The sequence below is a fragment of the Hemiscyllium ocellatum genome, chromosome 13, assembly GCF_020745735.1.
Source record: "Hemiscyllium ocellatum isolate sHemOce1 chromosome 13, sHemOce1.pat.X.cur, whole genome shotgun sequence".
Classification (NCBI taxonomy): domain Eukaryota; kingdom Metazoa; phylum Chordata; class Chondrichthyes; order Orectolobiformes; family Hemiscylliidae; genus Hemiscyllium; species Hemiscyllium ocellatum.
Genome location: NC_083413.1, coordinates 12,422,918 through 12,443,281, shown reverse-complemented (window position 1 = coordinate 12,443,281; position 20,364 = coordinate 12,422,918). Strand labels below are relative to the sequence as shown.

At 42.3% G+C, this 20,364-nt stretch overlaps 1 protein-coding gene across 1 annotated transcript; it reads right to left on the bottom strand.

Annotated features, from left to right (window-relative positions):
- Window positions 1–545: 545 nt before the first annotated feature.
- On the bottom strand, window positions 546–18,724 carry tm4sf4 (transmembrane 4 L six family member 4). The gene is made up of 5 exons (XM_060834380.1): window positions 18,548–18,724; window positions 17,755–17,844; window positions 11,823–11,962; window positions 4,686–4,870; window positions 546–550 (listed from the first exon to the last, which is right to left on the bottom strand). The coding sequence occupies exons 1-5, from the start codon at window positions 18,722–18,724 to the stop codon at window positions 546–548; spliced, it is 597 nt and encodes a 198-aa protein (XP_060690363.1).
- Window positions 18,725–20,364: the final 1,640 nt, after the last annotated feature.

Sequence of the window (20,364 nt, the reverse complement as noted above, 5' to 3'; positions counted from 1 at the left end):
CTCTAGAAGCTGCCTGAGCTTCTGTCTATTAATGGATAAATTGTAAACTTTCTGTAAGGGGTGGGTAGTCCATAAAACCTGTTCTACACTATCGGTGAGTTGAAGACTTAACCATAGAACTTTATTATGAAGTGAGCAAACTTGTGGAAGAAATAAATGTTGTGTGCATATTTTTAACCTGCATTTTATGTGCATTTTTGCAAGGGGGGGTCTCTTGAGTTAAAGTGATATCAATGTTTGTTCCCAGAAACAAGCGTTAGCATTACACTGTAGAAAATTACTTTACTTTAAAACTACTTCAAACAGCTTAAAGCTTCTCTTAAATTAGTGGTCGAGGAACATCGCACCGATTCAATGTAGGCTTGTTACTCCATTCTGACCTCAGCAGTTAACTTCAGGGATCAGAATGAGTTCCATGTGGGGTTTGATTTGGAAGGATTGTATGTCCTTGTGGTGAAGAGTGTCAAAGGAAAACCTCCTGTGTCCGCTGAACCCTGATTATTGGTCATCTTGTGCCGGTATCGAGCAGTGCGCTTCTCGTCGTGTTAATCTGAAGGCAGAGAAACAGAAGAAAGAACAAAGGCAAATTTTCAAAACAAAGCAGTATTTTTTGTTGATATCCAAGGTCTTTGGGGTTGGGGTCTGTCTCCAGTGGAGCAGGATTTTGAGACTGTGAGCGCCCTCTATGTTCAACTCTCCCAACTTTGCAATGTTGAATTCTGGGACATAACAAAGAGCCATAAGAGGGAATCTTCCTGTCAGATTCTGGCAAACAATATTCAACATCCAAGCAGATACCTGTTAGACTCCTTGCTCAGTCTCCGGTGCTCAGGTCTGAGTATAGTAGAGGGAAGAGAAATAAAGGGGTTTACAAGATTCACGGGAACCGTTCCAGGAATGAGAAACTTCAGTTCATGAGGATAGATTGAAGAGATTGAGCAGACAGGTTGAGCACTATTCTCCCAGGAGAGGAGAGAGCTGAGAAGAAATTTGTGAAGAAGTTTTCAAAGTCATGAGCGGGTTGGTAAGAATAGATATGGGGAAGCTGTCCCCGCTTGTAAAAGAAACAAGAATAAACAGGTAAAGATGTAAAGTGATCTGCAAAAGAAGCAAGTGCGATATGAGAAAATGATGTTTTCATGTAGCTAGTCATTAAGTGTATGTATGTGATAGCAGGGAGCAAAATGTTCCCAGAGGTTCATCTTCATATTTGAATGCAATTTGGCAAAGTCACCATCGTCCTACCAGATAGTAGATCGTGCATTACTGAGAGAGAGAGAAACAACAGGTGGTGGTTTAACCTGAGGGTCACTGCACCTCAGGTGAGGGGAGAGTTTGAGAAGCACAGCCCTTTATGGCAATCTCAGCAGGTACTGGAATTAAACCCACACCCGGAATGCACTGCCTGGAAATGAGGTGGGGGGCCAGGTTCAACTGAGGCACTCAGGAGAGCATTGGATGTTATGTGGATAGTCTGCAAGGGTATGGAGACAAAACAGGAGATTGGCAAGAAATAATAGTGCTCACTTGAAGAGCTAGTGCAAACACAATAGGCCTAATTCTGCACCATAATACTTCTGTGATTCTGTGGTTGAGATGATTATACCCACTCAATGCCCTAGAATGAGTCGAGTTTCTATCTACTAGTCTCATGTGCTAAATGGAAACACAGAGGCCACATTTCAATTTAAATCATAAACACTCTGCAACTGTGAAGAAGGCACATGTATGGCAACTGGATTCACCTATGGAGAAAGGCAATTGAGGGCAAGAGTGGACTCAAGGGAGTGAGTTTCCACCCGCATCTAATCCAGATCCACCCGAAACTGGGGAGGCAGTTGAGGAAATTGTATCCCCTTTTTTGAATGCCGTGGGGAGATGAATTATGATCAAATTAAATTGGTTACCATAACTTATTAAGTTAAAAATCACACAATACCAGGTTATAGTTCAACAGGTTTATTTGGAAGCACTAGCTTTCGGAGCACTGCTCCCTCGTCAGGTAACTAGTGGGACAGGATCATAAGGCCCAGAATTTATAGCAAAAGATCACAGTATCATGCAACTGAACTGATATATTAAACAAACCTAGATTGCTGTTAAGCCTTTCAACTTTTTGAATAGGTTGCAGGTTTTGATTCATTAATATATAAGTCCCAGAACTTTTTTCAAGTTGTGAATTGAAACCGGCAACCCATTCTAAAAGGTGAAAGACTCAACAGTAATCTAGGTTTGTTCAAATCAGGTATACCTTATCAGTTGCATGACACCATGATCTTGTACTATAAATTCTGTGTCCTATGATACTGCCCCACTAGTTACCTGATGAGAGAGCAGTATTCCGAAAGCTAGTGCCTCCAAATAAACCTGTTGGACTATAACCTGATGTAGTGTGATTTTTAACTTTGCAATCCCAGTCCAACACTGGCACCTCCTCATCACAATCTATTAACACATTACTACTTTTTGAGAAGCAAATGTTTGGTATGGCTCCTTGAAAGGATTAGTGGAATCATGTAGCATAGTGGGAGGCCATTCAGCCCCTCGTGCCTGTGCCTGCTTTTCCACAGGACTAGCCAAATTATTTCTGCTCATCGGATATTTCCCAGCAACCCCGTAAATATTTTGCTGAAGTTTCCAGCATGCATCGCAGTCCCTTTTGAAAGTTACTTTTGAACCAGCCTTTGATCTTTAGGCAGTGAATTCCACCACAGGAAATGACATCACCAACCTAAACACATAAATAGAAAATGGACCATGCCACCTTGCTTCATCTGGTGACTCACTGACGATGTTACCTAGTATGGTGACGAAACGTCTGAAATCAAACCTTCCAGATCCGCAAGCAAACCTACATCCAGAACCTCAACCTGAGCTACAAATCTTCTCAAAACTCGCTAGTGATTTCCACTCACTGGATCAAACAATTGTCCTCTTTTCCCTCTGTTTCTTTCGCCAAGCACCTATCCATCTATTCACAGCACCCTTAATGACTATTTGCCAATAAAGAATATTCTTTTCTCTCAGCTTTAGAAAAATGCATTGGATAAATGAAAATCCTTCCATTCAGTTCTCATTTCACCAAGGATCCTGCTAGTTTCCGGCCAAAGTTTTTGACAGAAGATTGACACAAAGCTGAAGAATTTCCCTGTGCACTTGAAGAGCCAGTTACAGAGTGGCTAAAGCAGAAGTCTGGAAGCAGGATGGGTGCCGTGTTGATTCACCGAATGTGGCACATTTTGTTGAAAGGCCTCTCCAGGATTGAATGAAAGTGATTTGAGATAATTTTTAAAAAGAGGCTGTTCTCCTCTAAAGTTGTTTTAACAACTTGGCTGATTGAAAATAAATCAAACCTATCTCACTCTACAGTTCTTTTTGTCTTTGAAGAAAAGGAGCATTTCAGTGGTGGTTCATGGATCCATGAATCATGGACAGATGAGCCCAATCTATACTGAGCCACTGATTTGTCTACACAGAACATTGTAATTCGGTTAGCTCAGTTGGCTGGATTGCAATGCAGGGTGGTGCCAACAGTGTGGGTTTAATTCCAGTATCTGCTGAGATTACCATAAAGGGCTGTCCTTCTCAAACTCTCCCCTCACCTGAGGTGCAGTGACCCTCAGGTTAAACCACCACCAGTTGTTTCTCTCTCTCTGTAATGCACGATTTACTATCTGGTAGGGCGATGGTGACTTTGCCAAATTGCATCAAATATGAAAACGAACCTCTGGGAACATTTTTGCTCCCTGCTATCACATGCAATGTGCTATCCAACACGTGTCTGCCTTTTGTTTTAACTTCACTTGTGCTGATCTGGAAATCATGACAGATTTTACAAAATTGCATGATATCAGTAATAAACAGGTTAACTTCCTCTGCCTGTTGCTTTTAATGATGGCAGTAACACTTCATTTCAAACAGCATAAGCTCTTTCCATTTAACATTGCTCATTGGAAATTATGAGTGAATGTTGACTATTGTACAGAAAATAAACTCTGTTTTTGTAGCCATGACATGGAGGTGCTGGTTTTGAACTGGGACAGAGAAAGTTAAAAATCAGACAAACACCAGGCTATGGTCCAACAAGTTTATTTGAAAGCACTAGCTTTCGGAGCGCTGCTCCTTCACCAGGTAACTAATGGGGCAGGATCATAAGACACAGAATTTAGAGTAATCTAGGTTTGTTCAATATACCAGTTGCATAATACTGTGATCTTTTGCTTTAAATTCTGTGTCTTATGATCCTGCCCCTCTAGCTACCTGATGAAGGAGCAGCGCTCCAAAAGCTAGTACTTCCAAATAAACCTGTTGGGTATAACCTGGTGTTGTGTGATTTTTAACTCTATTTTTCCAATTTATTTTGTGACTCAAACTGGTGCTGGACTGTGGTGACAAAACACTTTTTATGGTGTCTTTCTAGACATATGTGACAATAAATAACTCATAGAGTGTGAACACAGTCCAGTTGTTTCCAACACAACCAGATCAGACCTTCCCTACACGGAAGGCAAATAAGGATTTAAGTAACTTTACCTCCTAAGTACATATGTATTCAGTAGCATGTTTAGTCCTAGATATTTGCCATAGCTGCTTAATCCTATTTTACTGCAATCTATAAAGTACACAGATTAGTTGGAAAGAAATGGATAAGCACGGTGATAAGATAAAGTAACCATGTGGACTACCTGAACCGCAGCAGCTGCACTCCCCACAGAGAAACCCGATCAGTCCATTGACAACTTGGATGGCGCAAAGAATGAGCTGAACCCCACTTAGCACCAACAGGAGAGCGAACAAGGTAACATGCCACTCGACAATTTTGGGTGGCTCACTGCAGATGTCCCACATCGTGTGATTTCCCAGGTAATCGCTGCCAAAGAATAGAGACAATGCATAAATAATGAAAGCCAAGTTAACAAATTCATGGAATACAGAGAATCCACTTGCTCCTTCCAGTTTCTTTGAAGATTTAGGCAATTAAGTTTGTTGCATTGCGTGTTTCTGCTATAGGTTCAACATTCATTAAAGATTACTACTGAAATGTCTTCCCTTCCAGATAACTAGCTGCCTTCACTGTCTTCACACTCCCACACCCCATCCCAAACATGCATACACACACACACACACAGACACACACATTCAGAAAGACACGCTCAACACAGATAGACACACATGCATACAGACATACACATCAATGCATGCACATGCAGTCACGTAGACATACAAGCTCAGTGTTTTGTAAATTATCTTAAATCTGGGGAAAAAAATCAAAAGTGCAGGAAGCCCTCAGCATATCTGGCATCATCAATGGAGCGTCAAACCAGAAATGTTGCAGGTCAATCACCTGTCAATAATTGTTCTGACCATTGAGTTGTAGCAATAACACGGGATCTCTTCCATCAAAAGCTGCCAGAGCTGCTGAGGACTTCTGGCATTTCCTGTTTTGATGTCCAGCAAATTTGCCTTTGTCTTTATCTTAAATCTATGTCCTCTGGCTACCAGCTCTTCCACCAAGGGAGAAGACCCTTTCATGACCTACACTGCCGAAATCCTTCATAAATGCGTACACTTCTCTTTAATCTCTCCTCAACCATGAACACTCCCAGGTTCCCCAGTCTGTCCACATCGCTGAAACGCCTCATCACTGATGGAGTTCCAACAAATGTCTTCTGCAATGTCTCCATGGCCGTAACATCCTTTTCAGATTGTGGAGCTCAGAATTGAGCTCCATATTCCAATGGAGGCCAGTCACTGATTTGCCATGGCTGAGGTCCACCTTTACTGCATTCTCTCCCGCCTGGGATTTCCACAGATTTTTAGCAGAAAAGCAGCAGGAGAAATACCTATAAACATTAGGCTGATTGCAACTTTTGAAAAACAATACTGAACCTTTTCTGGATATAGTTGTAGGAAGTGTTTTTTTTAATTAGACTACAAAGTTGAACGTTTGAAGCAATTTGTAGGTGGAAAGAGATGTTTGAATCGGAAGTCAGATGGGATGGTATCTCATCTCATTCAGTTGGATCACAATGCAAGAGGCCAAAAAGGAGTGTTTCAGCAAAGTCTTTCCGCGGTACGGAAGGAGGGCTATTCTTTCTGCATTGTCAGAGATTATAACATCATCTGACTGCCTTCACTTAGACTATACTTGTGTATTTGTTCACAAATGTTAACATGTGACTGTTATGCGCAGATGGGAAGCAGCCAATAATCTTTACAGCATATCTTATCAGACTTGTGTAATGAGCCAACATGATTGTTTATTACTTTTAATCTTTACAATGGGAAGGTGGGACTCTACAAACAGGACGGTCTTCACTTGATCCAGAGGGGTACTAATATCGTGGATGGGAAATTTGCTTGTGCTTTTCAGGAGGGTTTAAAGTAGCTTAGCAGGGGGATGGGAACCTATGGTGTAGTTCCAGTACACAAGAGGATGAGAGGAAGGAGGACATGGATAGGATTTCATGGTCACAGCAAGCTGGTTTGAAGTGTGACTGCAGATGCTGGAAACCAGAGTTTAGATTAGAGTGGTGCTGGAAAAGCACAGCAGGACAGGCAGCATCCAAGAAGCAGGAAAATTGATGTTTCGGGCAAAAGCCCTTCATCAATAATAGAGGCAGGAAGCCTCCAGGGTGGAGAGATAAATGGGGGTGGGTGGGGCTGGAGAGAAGGTAGCATAGAGTACAATAGGTGAATGGGGGTGGGGATGGAGGTGATAGGTCAGAGGGGAGGGTGGAGCGGAGAAGTTGAAGGGAGATTGGCAGGTAGGATAGGTCATGGGGACGGTGCTGAGCTGGAAGGTTGAAACTGGGGTAAGGTGGGGGATGGGGAAATGAGAAAACCGGTGAAATCCACTTTTGGGCAGAGGTGATGACTTGGGGTTTTTTCTGAGCAGAGGAGATGATCTGGGGTTTTTTTGGACAGATGATGTCTACTTCAATGACAGGAGTATCCAGAATAAGGTAGGTGAGCTTGCAGCTTGGATAGGTACCTGGGACTTTGATGTTTTGACCATTTCTGAGACATGAATAGAGCAATGTCAGGATTAGATGTTGCTGGTTCCAGGGTTTAGATCTTTCTTTAAGTTCAGGGAAGGTGATAAAAGAGGGGGAGATATGGCTTTGTTAGTCAAAGATAGTATATGGTGGCTGAAAGAACTTTTGACGAGGACTCGTCTACTAAGGTGGTATGGGCTGAGGTTAGGAACAGGAGAGGAGAGGTCACACTGCTGGGAGTTTTTTATAGGCCTCCACAGAGTTCCAGGGAAGTGGAGGAGAGGATCAGCAAAATGATTCTGGGTAGGAGTGAAAGGAATAGGGTGGTCTTTATGGAAGATTATAACTTCCCCAACATTGACTGGAAACGCTATAAGTCTGATACGTCTGATGGATCAGTTTTTGTCCAATGTGTACAGGAGGGTTTCCTGATGCAGTATGTCGAAAGGCTGACAAGAGGGGAGGCCACACTGGATCTGGTGCTTGGTAATGAACCAGGCCAGGTGTTTGATTTAATGGTAGGTGAGCACTTTGGAGAGAGTGACCATAATTCAGTTACGTTTAGTTTAGTGATGGAAAGGGATAGGTACATGTCACAGGGCAAGAGGTATAGATGGGGGAAGGGCAATTATAATACAATTAGGCAAGACTTAGGAGGCATAGAATGGGGTAGCAAAATGCAGGGACGAGAACAATCAAAATTTGGAGCTGGTTTAAGTAAGAGATATTGCGTGTAGGGGTATGTCCCTTTCAGGCAGGGAGGAAGTGATAAGATAAGGGAACTGTGGTTCATTGAAGAAATTTTATCTCTTGTTAAGCGGAAGAGGGAGGCTTATGTGACATTGAGGTGATGGAGAGTTACAGATTAGCTAGGAAGGATTTAAAAAGAGAGTTAAGAAGAGCAACGGGAGTATATGAGTAGTCTTTAGCAGGTAGAAAAAAGAAAGACCCCTGAAGTTTTCCCTAGATATGTGAGGAATAATAGGATGACTAGGATAGGAATAGGGCCTGTCAAAGACAGAAGTGGGAAGTTGTGTGTGGACCCTGTGGGGATCAGAAAGGTGCTAAATGAATATTTCACATCTGTTTTCACGCAAGAAATGGAGAATATTGCAGAGGAGAAAACTGAGATATGGGATATTAGACTAGAAAAGATTGAGGTTAGTAAGGAGGAGGTGTTATCAATTCTAGAAGGTGTGAAAGTAGCTAAGTCCCCTGATCCTGATGGGATCTTTCCAAGAATTTTCTGGGAAGCTAGGGAGGAGATGGCTGAGCTTTTATACTTGATCTTTGAGTCATCATTGTCTACAGGTTTAGTACCAGAGGACTGGAGGATTGCTAAAGTCAGTGGAGTGGCGGACAGTGTTGCCACTGTCTGCAGGTTGCAGGGAGACTTGGATAAACTGCAGAATTGGGCTGAGAGATGGCAAATGAAGCTCAGTGCAGTGATTCATTTTAGGAAGAATAACAGGAAGGCAGAATACTGGTCAATGGAAAGATTCTTGGTAGTGTGGATGTGCAGAGAGATCTTGGTGCCCATGTACATAGATCCCTGAAAGTTGCCACCCAAGTTGATAGTACTGTTGAGAAGGCATACAGTGTGTTAGGTTTTATTGGTAGAGGGATTGAGATCTGGAGCCGGGATGTCATGCTGCAGCTTTACAAGACGCTGGTGTGGCCCTATTTGTGTGCAGTTCTGGTCGCTCCATTACAAGATGGATGGATGTGGAAGCATTGGAAAAGGTGCAGAGGAGATTTACCAGGATGTTGCCTGGTCTAGAGTGAAGGTCTTATGAGGAAAGGCTGAGAGACTTGGGCCTGTTGTCATTGGAGAGAAGAAGGCTAAGAGGGGATTTGATAGTGACATACAAGATAATCAGAGGATTAGATAGGGTGGACAGTGAGAGCCTTTTTCCAAGGATGATGACATCAGCTTGTACGAGGGAGCATAGCTGCAAATTGAGGAGTGACAAATTTAAGACAGATGTCAGAGGCAGGTTCTTTACTCAGTGGTAAGGGCGTGGAATGCCCTACCTGCCAATGTAGTTAACTCAGCCACATTAGGGGCATTTAAACAATCCTTGGATAAGCACATGGATGATGATGGGGTAGTCTAGGGAATGGGCTTAGACTAGTTCACAGGTCGGTGCAACATCAAGGGCCGAAGGGCCTGTACTGTGTTGTATTGTTCTATGTTCTATGTTAATGTATCACCTACTGTGTTAAAATGAAGCCCAACATTGTAGCAAAGTAAAGAAGTGAGGATGCTGGAGACCAGAAATAAAAACCAAATGCTGCTGGAGGAACTCAGCAAGTCTGGCAGCGTCTGTGGAGAGAGAAGCAGAGTTAAAGTTTTGGGTCCAATGACACTTCTTCAAAACTGATTGCAGCTGGGAAAAGCTTGGATAATGGAGGTGGGGTGGGGAGGAGTAAATGATAGGTGGAGATGAAGTCCAGAGAGAGAGAGCAACAGTTGGGCAGGCAGAATGGGTAAGGTCAGGCTGGGGAATCAATAGCTGTTAATTGGGACCATTACTAGCTGACAATGGGATGATAGTGGTAGCAGCCCATGTGATGTCAAGACCTGTTAGAGAGAACAGACTCCCTTTCAGGAAGATATAGATAGCACAGAGGAAAAAACCTAATGGATCAATGTTGACCTTTGGATATGCTCAGGGAGATCCTTAAGAGGGGAAATTTTTCATGCAATTTAAATGGAATTTTAAAAAATGGGCTTTATCATGAGTATTAAAGTAAAATGACTGCTCTTAGCGAAACTTATTCTCCAATTGTATAGTTCTTCTTCTAGGGAGGGCCAGACTTCACTGCTCACACACACACTCACTCACTCACACGCACTCACTCACTCACACACATTCACTCTCTCTCACACACTTTCACACACATGCTTACTCACATACACACTCTCACATGCACACACACACACATACACACACACACACACACACACACACACACACACAATGACCATGTGAGGGATGTGTGGGCAGGATCAAGTCGGGTATCCCTCCTCTGAATGCAGTTTGAAGGTGACCACAAAATAGCTGAGTGCTGGGGAGGCTGAGACTTCACTTCTCTGTATGGTCTACATGCCAATCCCTGCTCCATCATCTCTCCCCATTCCAATATCCCCATCCCCACTTCTATGGCCCTTCTACCATAGATACTCAGCCAGTGTCTACCATAGGCAGACTCCAGGTACCATGTGGCAATATAAAACATTAACTTCTAACAATTTAAAAATTATGCACACTAAATGGATTAAAAACTCTTTGGTGAAATCAACTCAAGTCCTTTAAATTCATAAAACCAAGTGTATGTCTATTCACTAACCATGCAAAACAACAACCCATCTTTTAATAGCCACCTAAACCACACAATTGAAATGTAAACTCAGCCCCCTGCTAGATGTGATTTTTGAAGCTTTTGAGACTGAGCCAAGCATTCCAGCTGTAAAAACAGCTCTTGGTAAATGTCATCACTGAGAATCTATTTTGACTATAAGAATGGATGGTTATTTCCTTCAAAGCTATACCAGCTGGCCTGTTAATCAACACATTTCAGCAACAGGTGTCTTCATTTTACTCCTTAGGTGTATTAAATTGAAAAGGACTGAGGTTTTAAATAACTTCAGGTCATGACATTATAAAAAAGTCTTGTTTATTCTTTATGAGCATTTATACCTTCTCCATTAATTTGTGATTCTCACCGTGTGGATTAAAGATTTAGAACTGCCTGAAAAGGGTATTTGTTTGAATTCAGCACAAATTCCAAACAGTCTTACTGAGTTTGCCTGTCTGTGTGATTCACAACCCATTGCCTTACTGGCAAAAATAGAATCTGTCAGAATTAGGAGCTTAACTTTGCATCCTGTTCCCACCCACCATTTTTAAATGTCTCTGGAGTCAACCAAACTGCATGAAAAATTCAACCTTAAGATTGGCGCAGAGTAAGTGAAACTGCATCCTCCATGACTTTCTCAATAAAATGCTATTACTTCATAATTTGTTCATGAACATAGTCAGCATCTGTGTGTCCAAAGTGGTGCAATTTTCACTGAAGCAGTTTAAATTCTTTTTATTCATTCACAGGATATGAGCATTGCTGGCAGACTGCCAGTTCCTAATTGCCCTTAAGAAGGTGGTCTGTCTGGTTTCATTGCTTTGTTGAGAATTAATAACAATTGATACAACTGCATAGGCAGCTAAGAGTCAACCACATTACCAAGACCCTGGAGTCAAATGGAGCCAGACCAGGTAAGGATGGCAGATTTTCTTCTCTGAAGGACATTAGTGAACCAAATGGATTTTTCTGACAATCAACAATGGTTTCATAATTATTAGGAGATTTGTAATTTTAGAATTCTTTTCTTATTGAATTCAAATTTCGCCATCTGCTGTGGGAGGATTCGAACCCAGGTCCCCAGGACACTGAAGAGTCATAGAAATGGACAGCACGGAATCAGACCCTTCGGTCCAACCCGTCCATGACGTCCATGACCCGTCCAACCCATCACCAGACTCCCCAAAAGTCGTGTGAAAATGCCACTAGCCCGTCAACTTCCCAGAAATGCATACTTATGAGCTTAAGCATGGATGAGTGTAATAAAAGAGCGATTAACATGGGTTCACAAATGAAGTTCAGAAACCGTCATATGATCTAAGCAATAGTTGACGTGAATGCATCATTGGATAAGAGTTGCTTGCCGGGGGCATTCATGAGTGCTTTAAAAGAGCTCGAATTTCAATAAGTTAGTTCTCCAAAGGCAATTCTGAGAAAGTCTGAATGAGTGATTTTTCTTACCCGTTAGTAAAGACGTAGGTGTAATTGCTGTTGTCTATTGTGGTACATTTTGGACCCTGGTTGAGGCCCACTGCAGAAACGATGAAACAGTAGGCAGCTCCTGCCACACCAATCGCGGCAAAGATTACAGAGGAAAAATTCTAAGCCAAGAGAAAACAACAACTTTATTAAAATATGACATTAACAAAATCTAAGACTGTAGAACGCAAAGTTGTATCAGTTCAAGATGTAATCTCTCTCTCTGATTCCTCATTTCACTCTAACTCAATATTTCCTTCATGTACAAATTTATTGGCAGAGGGCAGTTAAGAGTCAACCGCATTGCTCTGGGTCTGGAGTCACATGTGAGCAGACCAGGTAAGGATGGCAAATTCTCGAGGGCTTTAGTGAACCAAATGGGTTTTAATGACCATTGCCAATGGACATGTGGTTGCCATTTGGCCAGTTCTTTATTCTAGCTCTTTCTTAGATTCATAGAATCCCTACAGTGTGGAAACAGGCCATTCAGCCCAACAAATCCACACTGACCCTCTGAAAAGTATCCCATGCAGACCCCTACCCTATTACTCTACATTTCCCCTGACTAATCCACCTAACCTACACACCCCTGAACATTAAGGTCAAAAATTCAGCATGGCCAATTTACCTAGTCTACACTTCTTTGGACTGTGGGAGAAAACCAGAGCACCCGAAGGAAACTCGCAAGCTCCATTCAGACAATCGCCTGAGACTGGAATCGAACCCAGGCCCCTGGCGCTGTGAGGCAGCAGTGCTAATCATGCTGTCCTGATTTTTAAAATTGAATTGATATTTCATCATTTACCATGCTGAGATTTGAACTCTTGAGTATTGGCCTGGAGGTTCTGAATACTTAGCCCAGTCACATTATGGCTATAAAAGCACTTGCCCTCCACCAAAGAACAAACTACTTAGTTCCTTCAAATATCTTTGAAATGAGGCTGACTATTCATTTTACACATTTTCAAACAAACAAATATGGCACAAATGTTGGCATTAACCTAAGGACTCATTTGGGGCACTGTTGTTGTTGACAGTCATTGACTTACAGTTGCTCTTTGTTTCAATGCATTCATGGGATGAGGGCACCACTGGCCAGGCCAGCATTTAATGCCCATCCCTAATTGACAGGGGAACATTGCCTTGTGTCTGGGGTAGCATGGAGGCCAGACCAGGTATGGATTGCACTTTCATCGAAATAGAATCCCTACAGTGTGGATACAGGCCCTTCAGCCCAACGAGTCCACAGTGACCCTCTGAAGGATAACCTACCCAGAGCCATACCCTACATTTACCTCTGACTAATGCACCTAACCTACACATCCCTGAACACTATGAGCAATTTAGCATGGCTAATTCATCTAACCTGCACATCTTTGGAATGTGGGAGGAAACCAGAGCACCCAGAGGAAACCCATGGAGAGAATGTGCAAATTCCACACAGACAGTCACCCGGGGCTGGAATCAAACCCAGGTCCCTGGCGCTGTGAGCCACCAAATGACGCTAACCACTGAGCCACCGTGCCACCCTTGCCTAAAGAAGGTTAGTGAACTAGAATGGGTTTTTCCTGACAATTGACAATGTTAGACTCTTAATTCCAGATTTTTTAAAAATTGAATTCAAATTCCAACGTCTGCTGTGGCTGCATTTGAACCCAGGCCCCTGGAGCATTGCTTACAGTCTCTTCTACAGTGTCTCATTAGAGAGAAGGTTAAGAGGTGACTTAATAGAGGTATATAAGATGATCAGAGGATGAGATAAGGTGGACAGCGAGAGCCTTTTTCCTCAGATGGTGAAGGCTAGCACGAGGGGACATAGCTTTAAATTGAAGGAGGATAGATGTAGGACAAATGTCAGAGATAGTTTCTTTATTCAGAGAGTAGTAAGGGCATGGAAAATTCTGCCTGCAATAATAGTAGACTTGCCAACATTAACGGCTTTTAAGTCATTGGATAAACATATGGATGACAGTGGAATAATGGAGGTTAGATGGGTTTCAGATTGCTGTCACAGGTCGGCGCAACATTGAGGGCTGAAGGGCCTGTACTGTGCTGTAATGTCCTATGTTCTATGTTCTATGAGTCTCTCGATTATCAGTCCAATGATAATACCATCAGGCCAATGCCTCCCCTTTACATTAGCTCTGGGAAATATTAGCCTGTTTGTCAATGTTGCAAAACCAAAATTGCCATTTTCACTCATGGCCCGGTGTCTTTGTCTGCCAGTGAGATGTATCAGATCCTTGGAGTTTGATTGTAATTGGCAACTAATGGGCAAGACAGGATCTGGCAGGTGGAGGGGGAAAGGTAGGTAAAAGTACAATCTCAAATCCCAAACCTCTCAACGAGAGGCCTTCAGGCTCCGTGACTTCAGTGTGGGATCTTGGCTGATGATACCCTGGCAGTGGGTCTGAGGTAGGAGTTGCTGAGTCCCTCTAGTCAGATCCCTTCTTTTTGGCATGCTAGCAGGCCAAGAAGAACAGGTGTCCATTCTCTTGCATGCTGCAAGTAAGCTTTCAGCCTAACCCCATTCTCATTAACAACTCCGCTCACACTCAGCCACTCCCCAGTGTTATGGACTAAGCCAGACCACTCAAAATATTCTTAAGCAGGAAGCTCAGACCATAATTTTGTAATTTGTTTCGGTGAGTGAAGATTACTCGGATTAAGTTAGTGAGATTGACTGCTAGATTTTATAACAGACAAACATTTATTCACAAAATTACACAATGAAACACAAAGAACAGAATAAACCCTTACAGAACTCAGCCTACCCAAACTAAATTTAATTATGCTGTTCCGAGTATACACAACAGTCCCAATAAGCAAACCCTCTTTAAAAGCCAGTGTAAATGGAACACATGCTTACAGGTTGAAGTTGAAGAGCAGAAAAGTTAGAGAGATTCCGCACACCTCCCTGTTGAACTTCCAACCATTTCAAGACTGAACTAAAACTGCTCAGCTCAGCTAGAGAGCTGACCACTCCCCTTTCATTGTACTGGTCACTTCTTAAACATGACCACTTTGGCCTGAAGTCTCATCTGTTTACATATAAACAAAAGGTCTCTCAAAATCCTTTTCATCTCTATACCAAACCAGACTGATCGGAGCCCGGCCTGGTTTATTACCCCTCTGATAAAAATCAAGGACAGAGTCTCCTTGAGCCAAGGAACAGCTTTTAGAAAAAAAAGGGACTAGCTTTGTGACACCAACACCAGCCCAGAATCTTGCAGTCCCCTTCCCGTGGTCAAGAGGTGTCCAGCTGGGGGGTTTTTGTAAGCTCACAATACGCTCTCCCACAGACCAAGCAGCCAATCACGTACTAAAAGTATGGAGCTGGAAAAGCATGGCTGGTCAGGCAGAATCCGAGGAGCAGGTGAATCGATGTTTCAAACATAAGCACTTCATCAGGAATAATATTTGAAACATCGACTCTCCTGCTCCTCGGATGCTGCCTGACCAGCTGTGCTTTTCCAGCACCACACTTTTTGTACCTGATCTCCAGCATCTGCAGTCCTCACTCTCTCCCAGTCAATCAGGTACATCCCAGCCCAAGGGTATTTGGTTAAGACTCTGCATGATTTGCCAAGATGTCTATGTCTCCCGCTTCACCAGGCTTTCTTGTATCCTCTCTCCCTGTCCCCATTCAAAGCTCAACGCTGCAATTTTCTCCTATTGAGTCTGAATGGATGGAAACTTAAAAGGATGAGCCTACGCTTGAGATTTTGAAATGTGCACTGGGTGTTAAAGTAAATCTAAAACTGGGTCATTCTAGTTGGAAGGATGGTAAAGCAATAAAATCAAATTGCACTTTAGCCTGTGAAGAAACCCACTCGACCTCGTTTAAATGGTTTGCTGCAGGAAATGGTTGAAGCAGAGACCTTTGAATTATTTAAGGCAAAATAGATGCTGGTACTCAAATCAGGGAAGACAAAGGCTCCTGAGTAAAGAAAGAAGGGGGAAAGAGAGAGAAAGGCGCTAGGTAATTTCAGACTTCCATAGCAGGGTGAGTGCGGATGCATAGAGCCAAATGTCTTCCCTCTGTAGTAAAAATATCTAAGGTTTTAAATACAAGAAAATTAAATTGTTCCCTTTGTAATCCAAGAATAGAGAAGATTAATGAGTGATCTAAAAGATGATGATTAAAGGACTTGATAAGGTCAAAAGTGAAAAACTGCTAATCCGTTTGGCAAAGGAATACAACAAAATGAAATGACAGAACCCAACCTTAAGCTGGACCCATGGAGTCTGACAGTACAGACACAATGGGCTGAAAGGCCTCTCCTATAGTATAGGCTCCCCAAATGTGGAAACAGGACATTTGGCCCAACAGGTCCACACCGACCCTCCAAAGACCCCTACCCTATAAGCTTGCATTTCCCAAGGCTAATGCACCTACCCCATATATCCCTGGACACTATGGGCAATTCAACACATCAATCCATCTAATCTGCACATTTTTGGATTGTGAGAGGAAACTGGAGCACCTGGAGGAAACCCATGTAGAAACGGGGAGAACATGCAAATTCCACACAGATATTTGCATGAGGTTGGGATCGAACCCAGGTCCCTGGTGCTGTGAGGTAGCAGTGCTAACCACTGAATCACCGTGCCACCCCACAATACCTAATGCTATTCTATAATGTCAGGAAGCACTTCTTCACACAATGGGGAGTGAAAATCCGATACTTTGTTCCATAAAAGGCTGTTGAGACTCGACCAATAGAAAATCTCAAAACAAATTGCTAATTCTTTTTGCCTAAGACATTTGAGTGTTGGGCAGCTGGAGGGGATGTTGGATGGAGCAACCAAAGTTACAACTGAGATCAGCTATGTCCTACTTGAATGATGGAACAGGGACTGAATAGCCCATTTCCATTTTTATGAATAGCCTATTTCCATTTTTATGAATAGCCTATCCCAATTTTTATGAATAGCCTGTTTCCATTTTTATGAATAGCTTATTCCCATTTTTATGATCAGGTTCAGGGATAATCAGGAGGAGTAAATAAATGGAATTTATAAAACACCAGTTTAGGCTTATCATAAACCTAGGGAACTTGAATAGTTCTTGGAATTTAAGTTTCTGTGATGAATATGTATGAAGAAGTGAATCCAGTGATGTGATGGTCAAGAAGACACATAATCCCTTTTCTTTCTCAGGCGGTTAAGGAATTTCGATATGTTCATGAGGACCCTCACCAACCTCTACAGATGCATCATAGAAATCACTGCTTGGTATGTCCAGGGCTCTGCCCAGGACTGTAAGAAACTACAGAAGGCTGTATGCACAACACAGACCATCATGCAAGTCAACCTCCCATCCGTGGACTCCATCTACACTTCTCATTGCCATGGAAAGGCAGCCCAACCTCGTCAAAGACCCTTCCCACCCCGGTCGTACTCTCTCCCAACCTCTTCCATAAGGCAGAAGATGCACAAGCTTAAACATGCGTACCAGCTGGTCCAAGAATAACTTCATCCTTGCTGTGATTGACTGCTGAATGGACCTCTCTAATTTCAAACCTAATGTCGGTCTTGCTTTTGTGCACCTCCTGTGCAGCTGTAACCTTGTATGTCTCGCTCTGTCTAATGGCCCTATGATCTGTATGATCTTGTTTGCTGTGATCTACCTACACTACTCACAAAGCAAAGCTTTTCACTGTACTTAGATGCATATGACAACAATAAATCAAAATCACACATTAGACCAAGCCTGATTGCAATATCTGCCTGGAATTATTGGGGAATATGTCCCAGCAACATTTCGCCACAGCGTTCACCCTCCAGTTCCCCCTCACTGCTTGTCATCTTTTCCAACCAGACCTCAACCCAGAGCCACAGGGAGGAACCTGGAAGAGGGAGGAACGCTCTTGGATAGTAAGGTCCAGGGGAATGTCTCAATTGTGCTTACCGCAAACCGTTTCCCACAGCTCTCGTTTCCACAACAGCCACAGCAGTCATTATTCTCCATGCCCATGAAGACGAGGATTGGGAACACCATCTGTCCACAATCAAAACATAAATATTAGATCGGTGTAAATAAATGTCTGAATGGTGGACCAATTTGGTGGTGATAGGGGGTATCATCAATATGCAATCAGTCTTGCCAGAACCAGATTAACATTGCGATGTGAATAAAAAAAAACGAAAGAACTGCGAGTGCTGGAAATCAGAACCAAAAACAGAAATTGCTGGGAAAGCTCAGCAGGTCTGGCAGCATCTGTGGAGAGAAATCAGAGTCAACATTTCAGTCCAGTGACCCTTAGAACTGGACCTGAAATGTTGACTCTGATTTCTCTCCACAGATGCTGTCAGACCTGCTGAGCTTTTCCAGCAATTTCTGATTGTGTTGAAGTATGAATTTTGGACTAGATAAGGAGAATTCGGTTAAACTCGGTGCTAATATAGATTACACCTGCCTCTAAAACTGCAAACAGACTTGGATGATTTAATGCTCGAATTTCAAAGCTTCCTCTTTTGAAAGTTGTCTGTCTATATCACAGGACAGAGTGAGTGTTGAATGATCAAATCAAATGCCATTAAGTGTTTGCACTAAATACCAAAACCTTGTTTTTGCAACTTTCTTGAAAGAAAAAGCATAGAGGAAATTTTATTTGAATACGTGGTTTTCAGAAAGAAACAACTCTATTCCCCTGGGGCCCCCAACTCCCTCCCCATCCAAGTTTAACTAAAATGTTATTTACCAGTAATCCAGATCCTATAATCCCACTGAAGCACCACACGGTGTCGGCCAATTTCTCAGGAGTATTGTATCCTGTTTCTCCATTCGGGAAAAAGAGCAGAGTGTTTAAGATAATACCGAGAAGAGCCAGAGGGATGAGTGTGATGCCTAGGCACTTGGCACATTTTCCGTAGCACATGATGGTTAATATCAGCCGCTGGTTCCTTTTTTCCCTGGGGGATTAAGTGTGGCACAACTGTGGAGGGAAATCTGTGACTTGGATGAAGAGCGAATGGTGACTGAATGTTGACAGACTTTTATAGGCAGCCACCTCTAGGTAATGATGTTCGATACTGACCTCCCTACGTAGAGAGAAAGGGGGAAACTTAATAAAACCATTGCCATGACAACTATCTTATTCTGTCAATAATTCACTAAGTTCAGCATTACACTCAGAGTTCGTGGACCTCTTGCCTGAAAAATATGAACCTGCAGCGCTGAACTAGTGACAGCTGCACACTGATATTTTATGACCATGAATCAATTCATCATTGCCTGGTAAAGAAATATTACTCAGATTTTTAGCTTCATCTCATCATCTTACACATTCTGCTCTTTGAGTTTGAAAGGTGTTGCATCAGATTATTGAACAGTGCAGATGTGGGACAATCCAACATTAATCATGTTTTTAAATTAAAATGACCTTTTAAAGCAAGCCATTATGAGTCACTATTTGTGCCGTTATGGTTTAACACACCAGTAACAAAAAGAGGGTTCAATATCCTTCAGCTTTGCTGCGCTCTGGGGAAGGCATATGTTTCTGACTCAATTGAAAATGGATAAGATATAGTGCAATTAACCATGTTTTAACCTCTACTCCACAATGACCGATGTTTAAAAAATTCATTCTCTGGAAATGAGCGGTAGTGGCTGGTCTGGTATTTGCTGACCATCCCTAATTGCCCTTGAGGGCGTGGTGTTGAGGCATTTTCTTTTGCTATTGACATCCTTGCAATTTAAGTGTATTTACAGTGCTCTTCATCCATGAGCGAGTTTGATATTATCAAATAGATAAGTCAGATCAGAGGACAGGTAAGGGTCGCCTAGATTGCTTTGGCTCTGTTGTCATATATAGGTCAGGAATTCAATGGTTTCATGATCATTATTAATGAGAAAAGCATTTTATTTCTGATTTGTTAATTAATTGAATTTCCAATTTTCCAGCTACCAATTGATCTCCAGCACTGTTCACAGACCCAGGCCTCTGGAGAACTTGTAACATAACCACTCTGTTACTGTCCCAGTATGATTTTGTGTTGAAAAGCTCTCTGATGGGCATTGTTAATGTGGGGAATTCCAGCAAAACCATGGAAAGGAGATAGAAAAATTGTTTTGGTAAACATTACTGCCCGGAGGAAATAACCTTCTGTCTCAAACTGTTAAGCAGTTGATAAAATATTGAGTGAACTTTAAGGGCATTTGAATGGTCATTGGATAAACATATGGATGATAATGGAATAGCATAGGTCAAATAGGCTTCAGATTGATTGCACAGGTCAGCACAACATCAAGGGCTGATGTTGTGTTCTATGTTCTAAGGTTTTGTCCCAGTCCCTCATTCCTTGTGTTTTGTTGCTTATAACTCTGTGTGTGTCTCTCTCTATCTCTCTCTCTCTTTCTCTTTGTCTATCTGTAGTCTACTAGATTTTTTTTTGAATTGAAGTAGAAACCACTAACATTGTTTTGTTAAAAATCTATTTCAGAGATAAATTCTCATTTGGGGCAATATTGTTGGACAGATGCTGGTTGTTAGTGGAAAACATAGATTTTCTTTTGAGT

Bases quoted from the DNA above. Each gene is read 5' to 3' on its own strand.
- tm4sf4 (XM_060834380.1), bottom strand. From the start codon at position 18,724: ATGTGCTACGGAAAATGTGCCAAGTGCCTAGGCATCACACTCATCCCT. The intron at 11,963-17,754 runs GTAAGCACAATT...CTCTTGGCTTAG, and splicing joins GCTGTGGGAAACGGTTTGCG to AATTTTTCCTCTGTAATCTT. The intron at 4,871-11,822 runs GTAAGAAAAATC...ATTCTTTGGCAG, and splicing joins ACCTACGTCTTTACTAACGG to CGATTACCTGGGAAATCACA.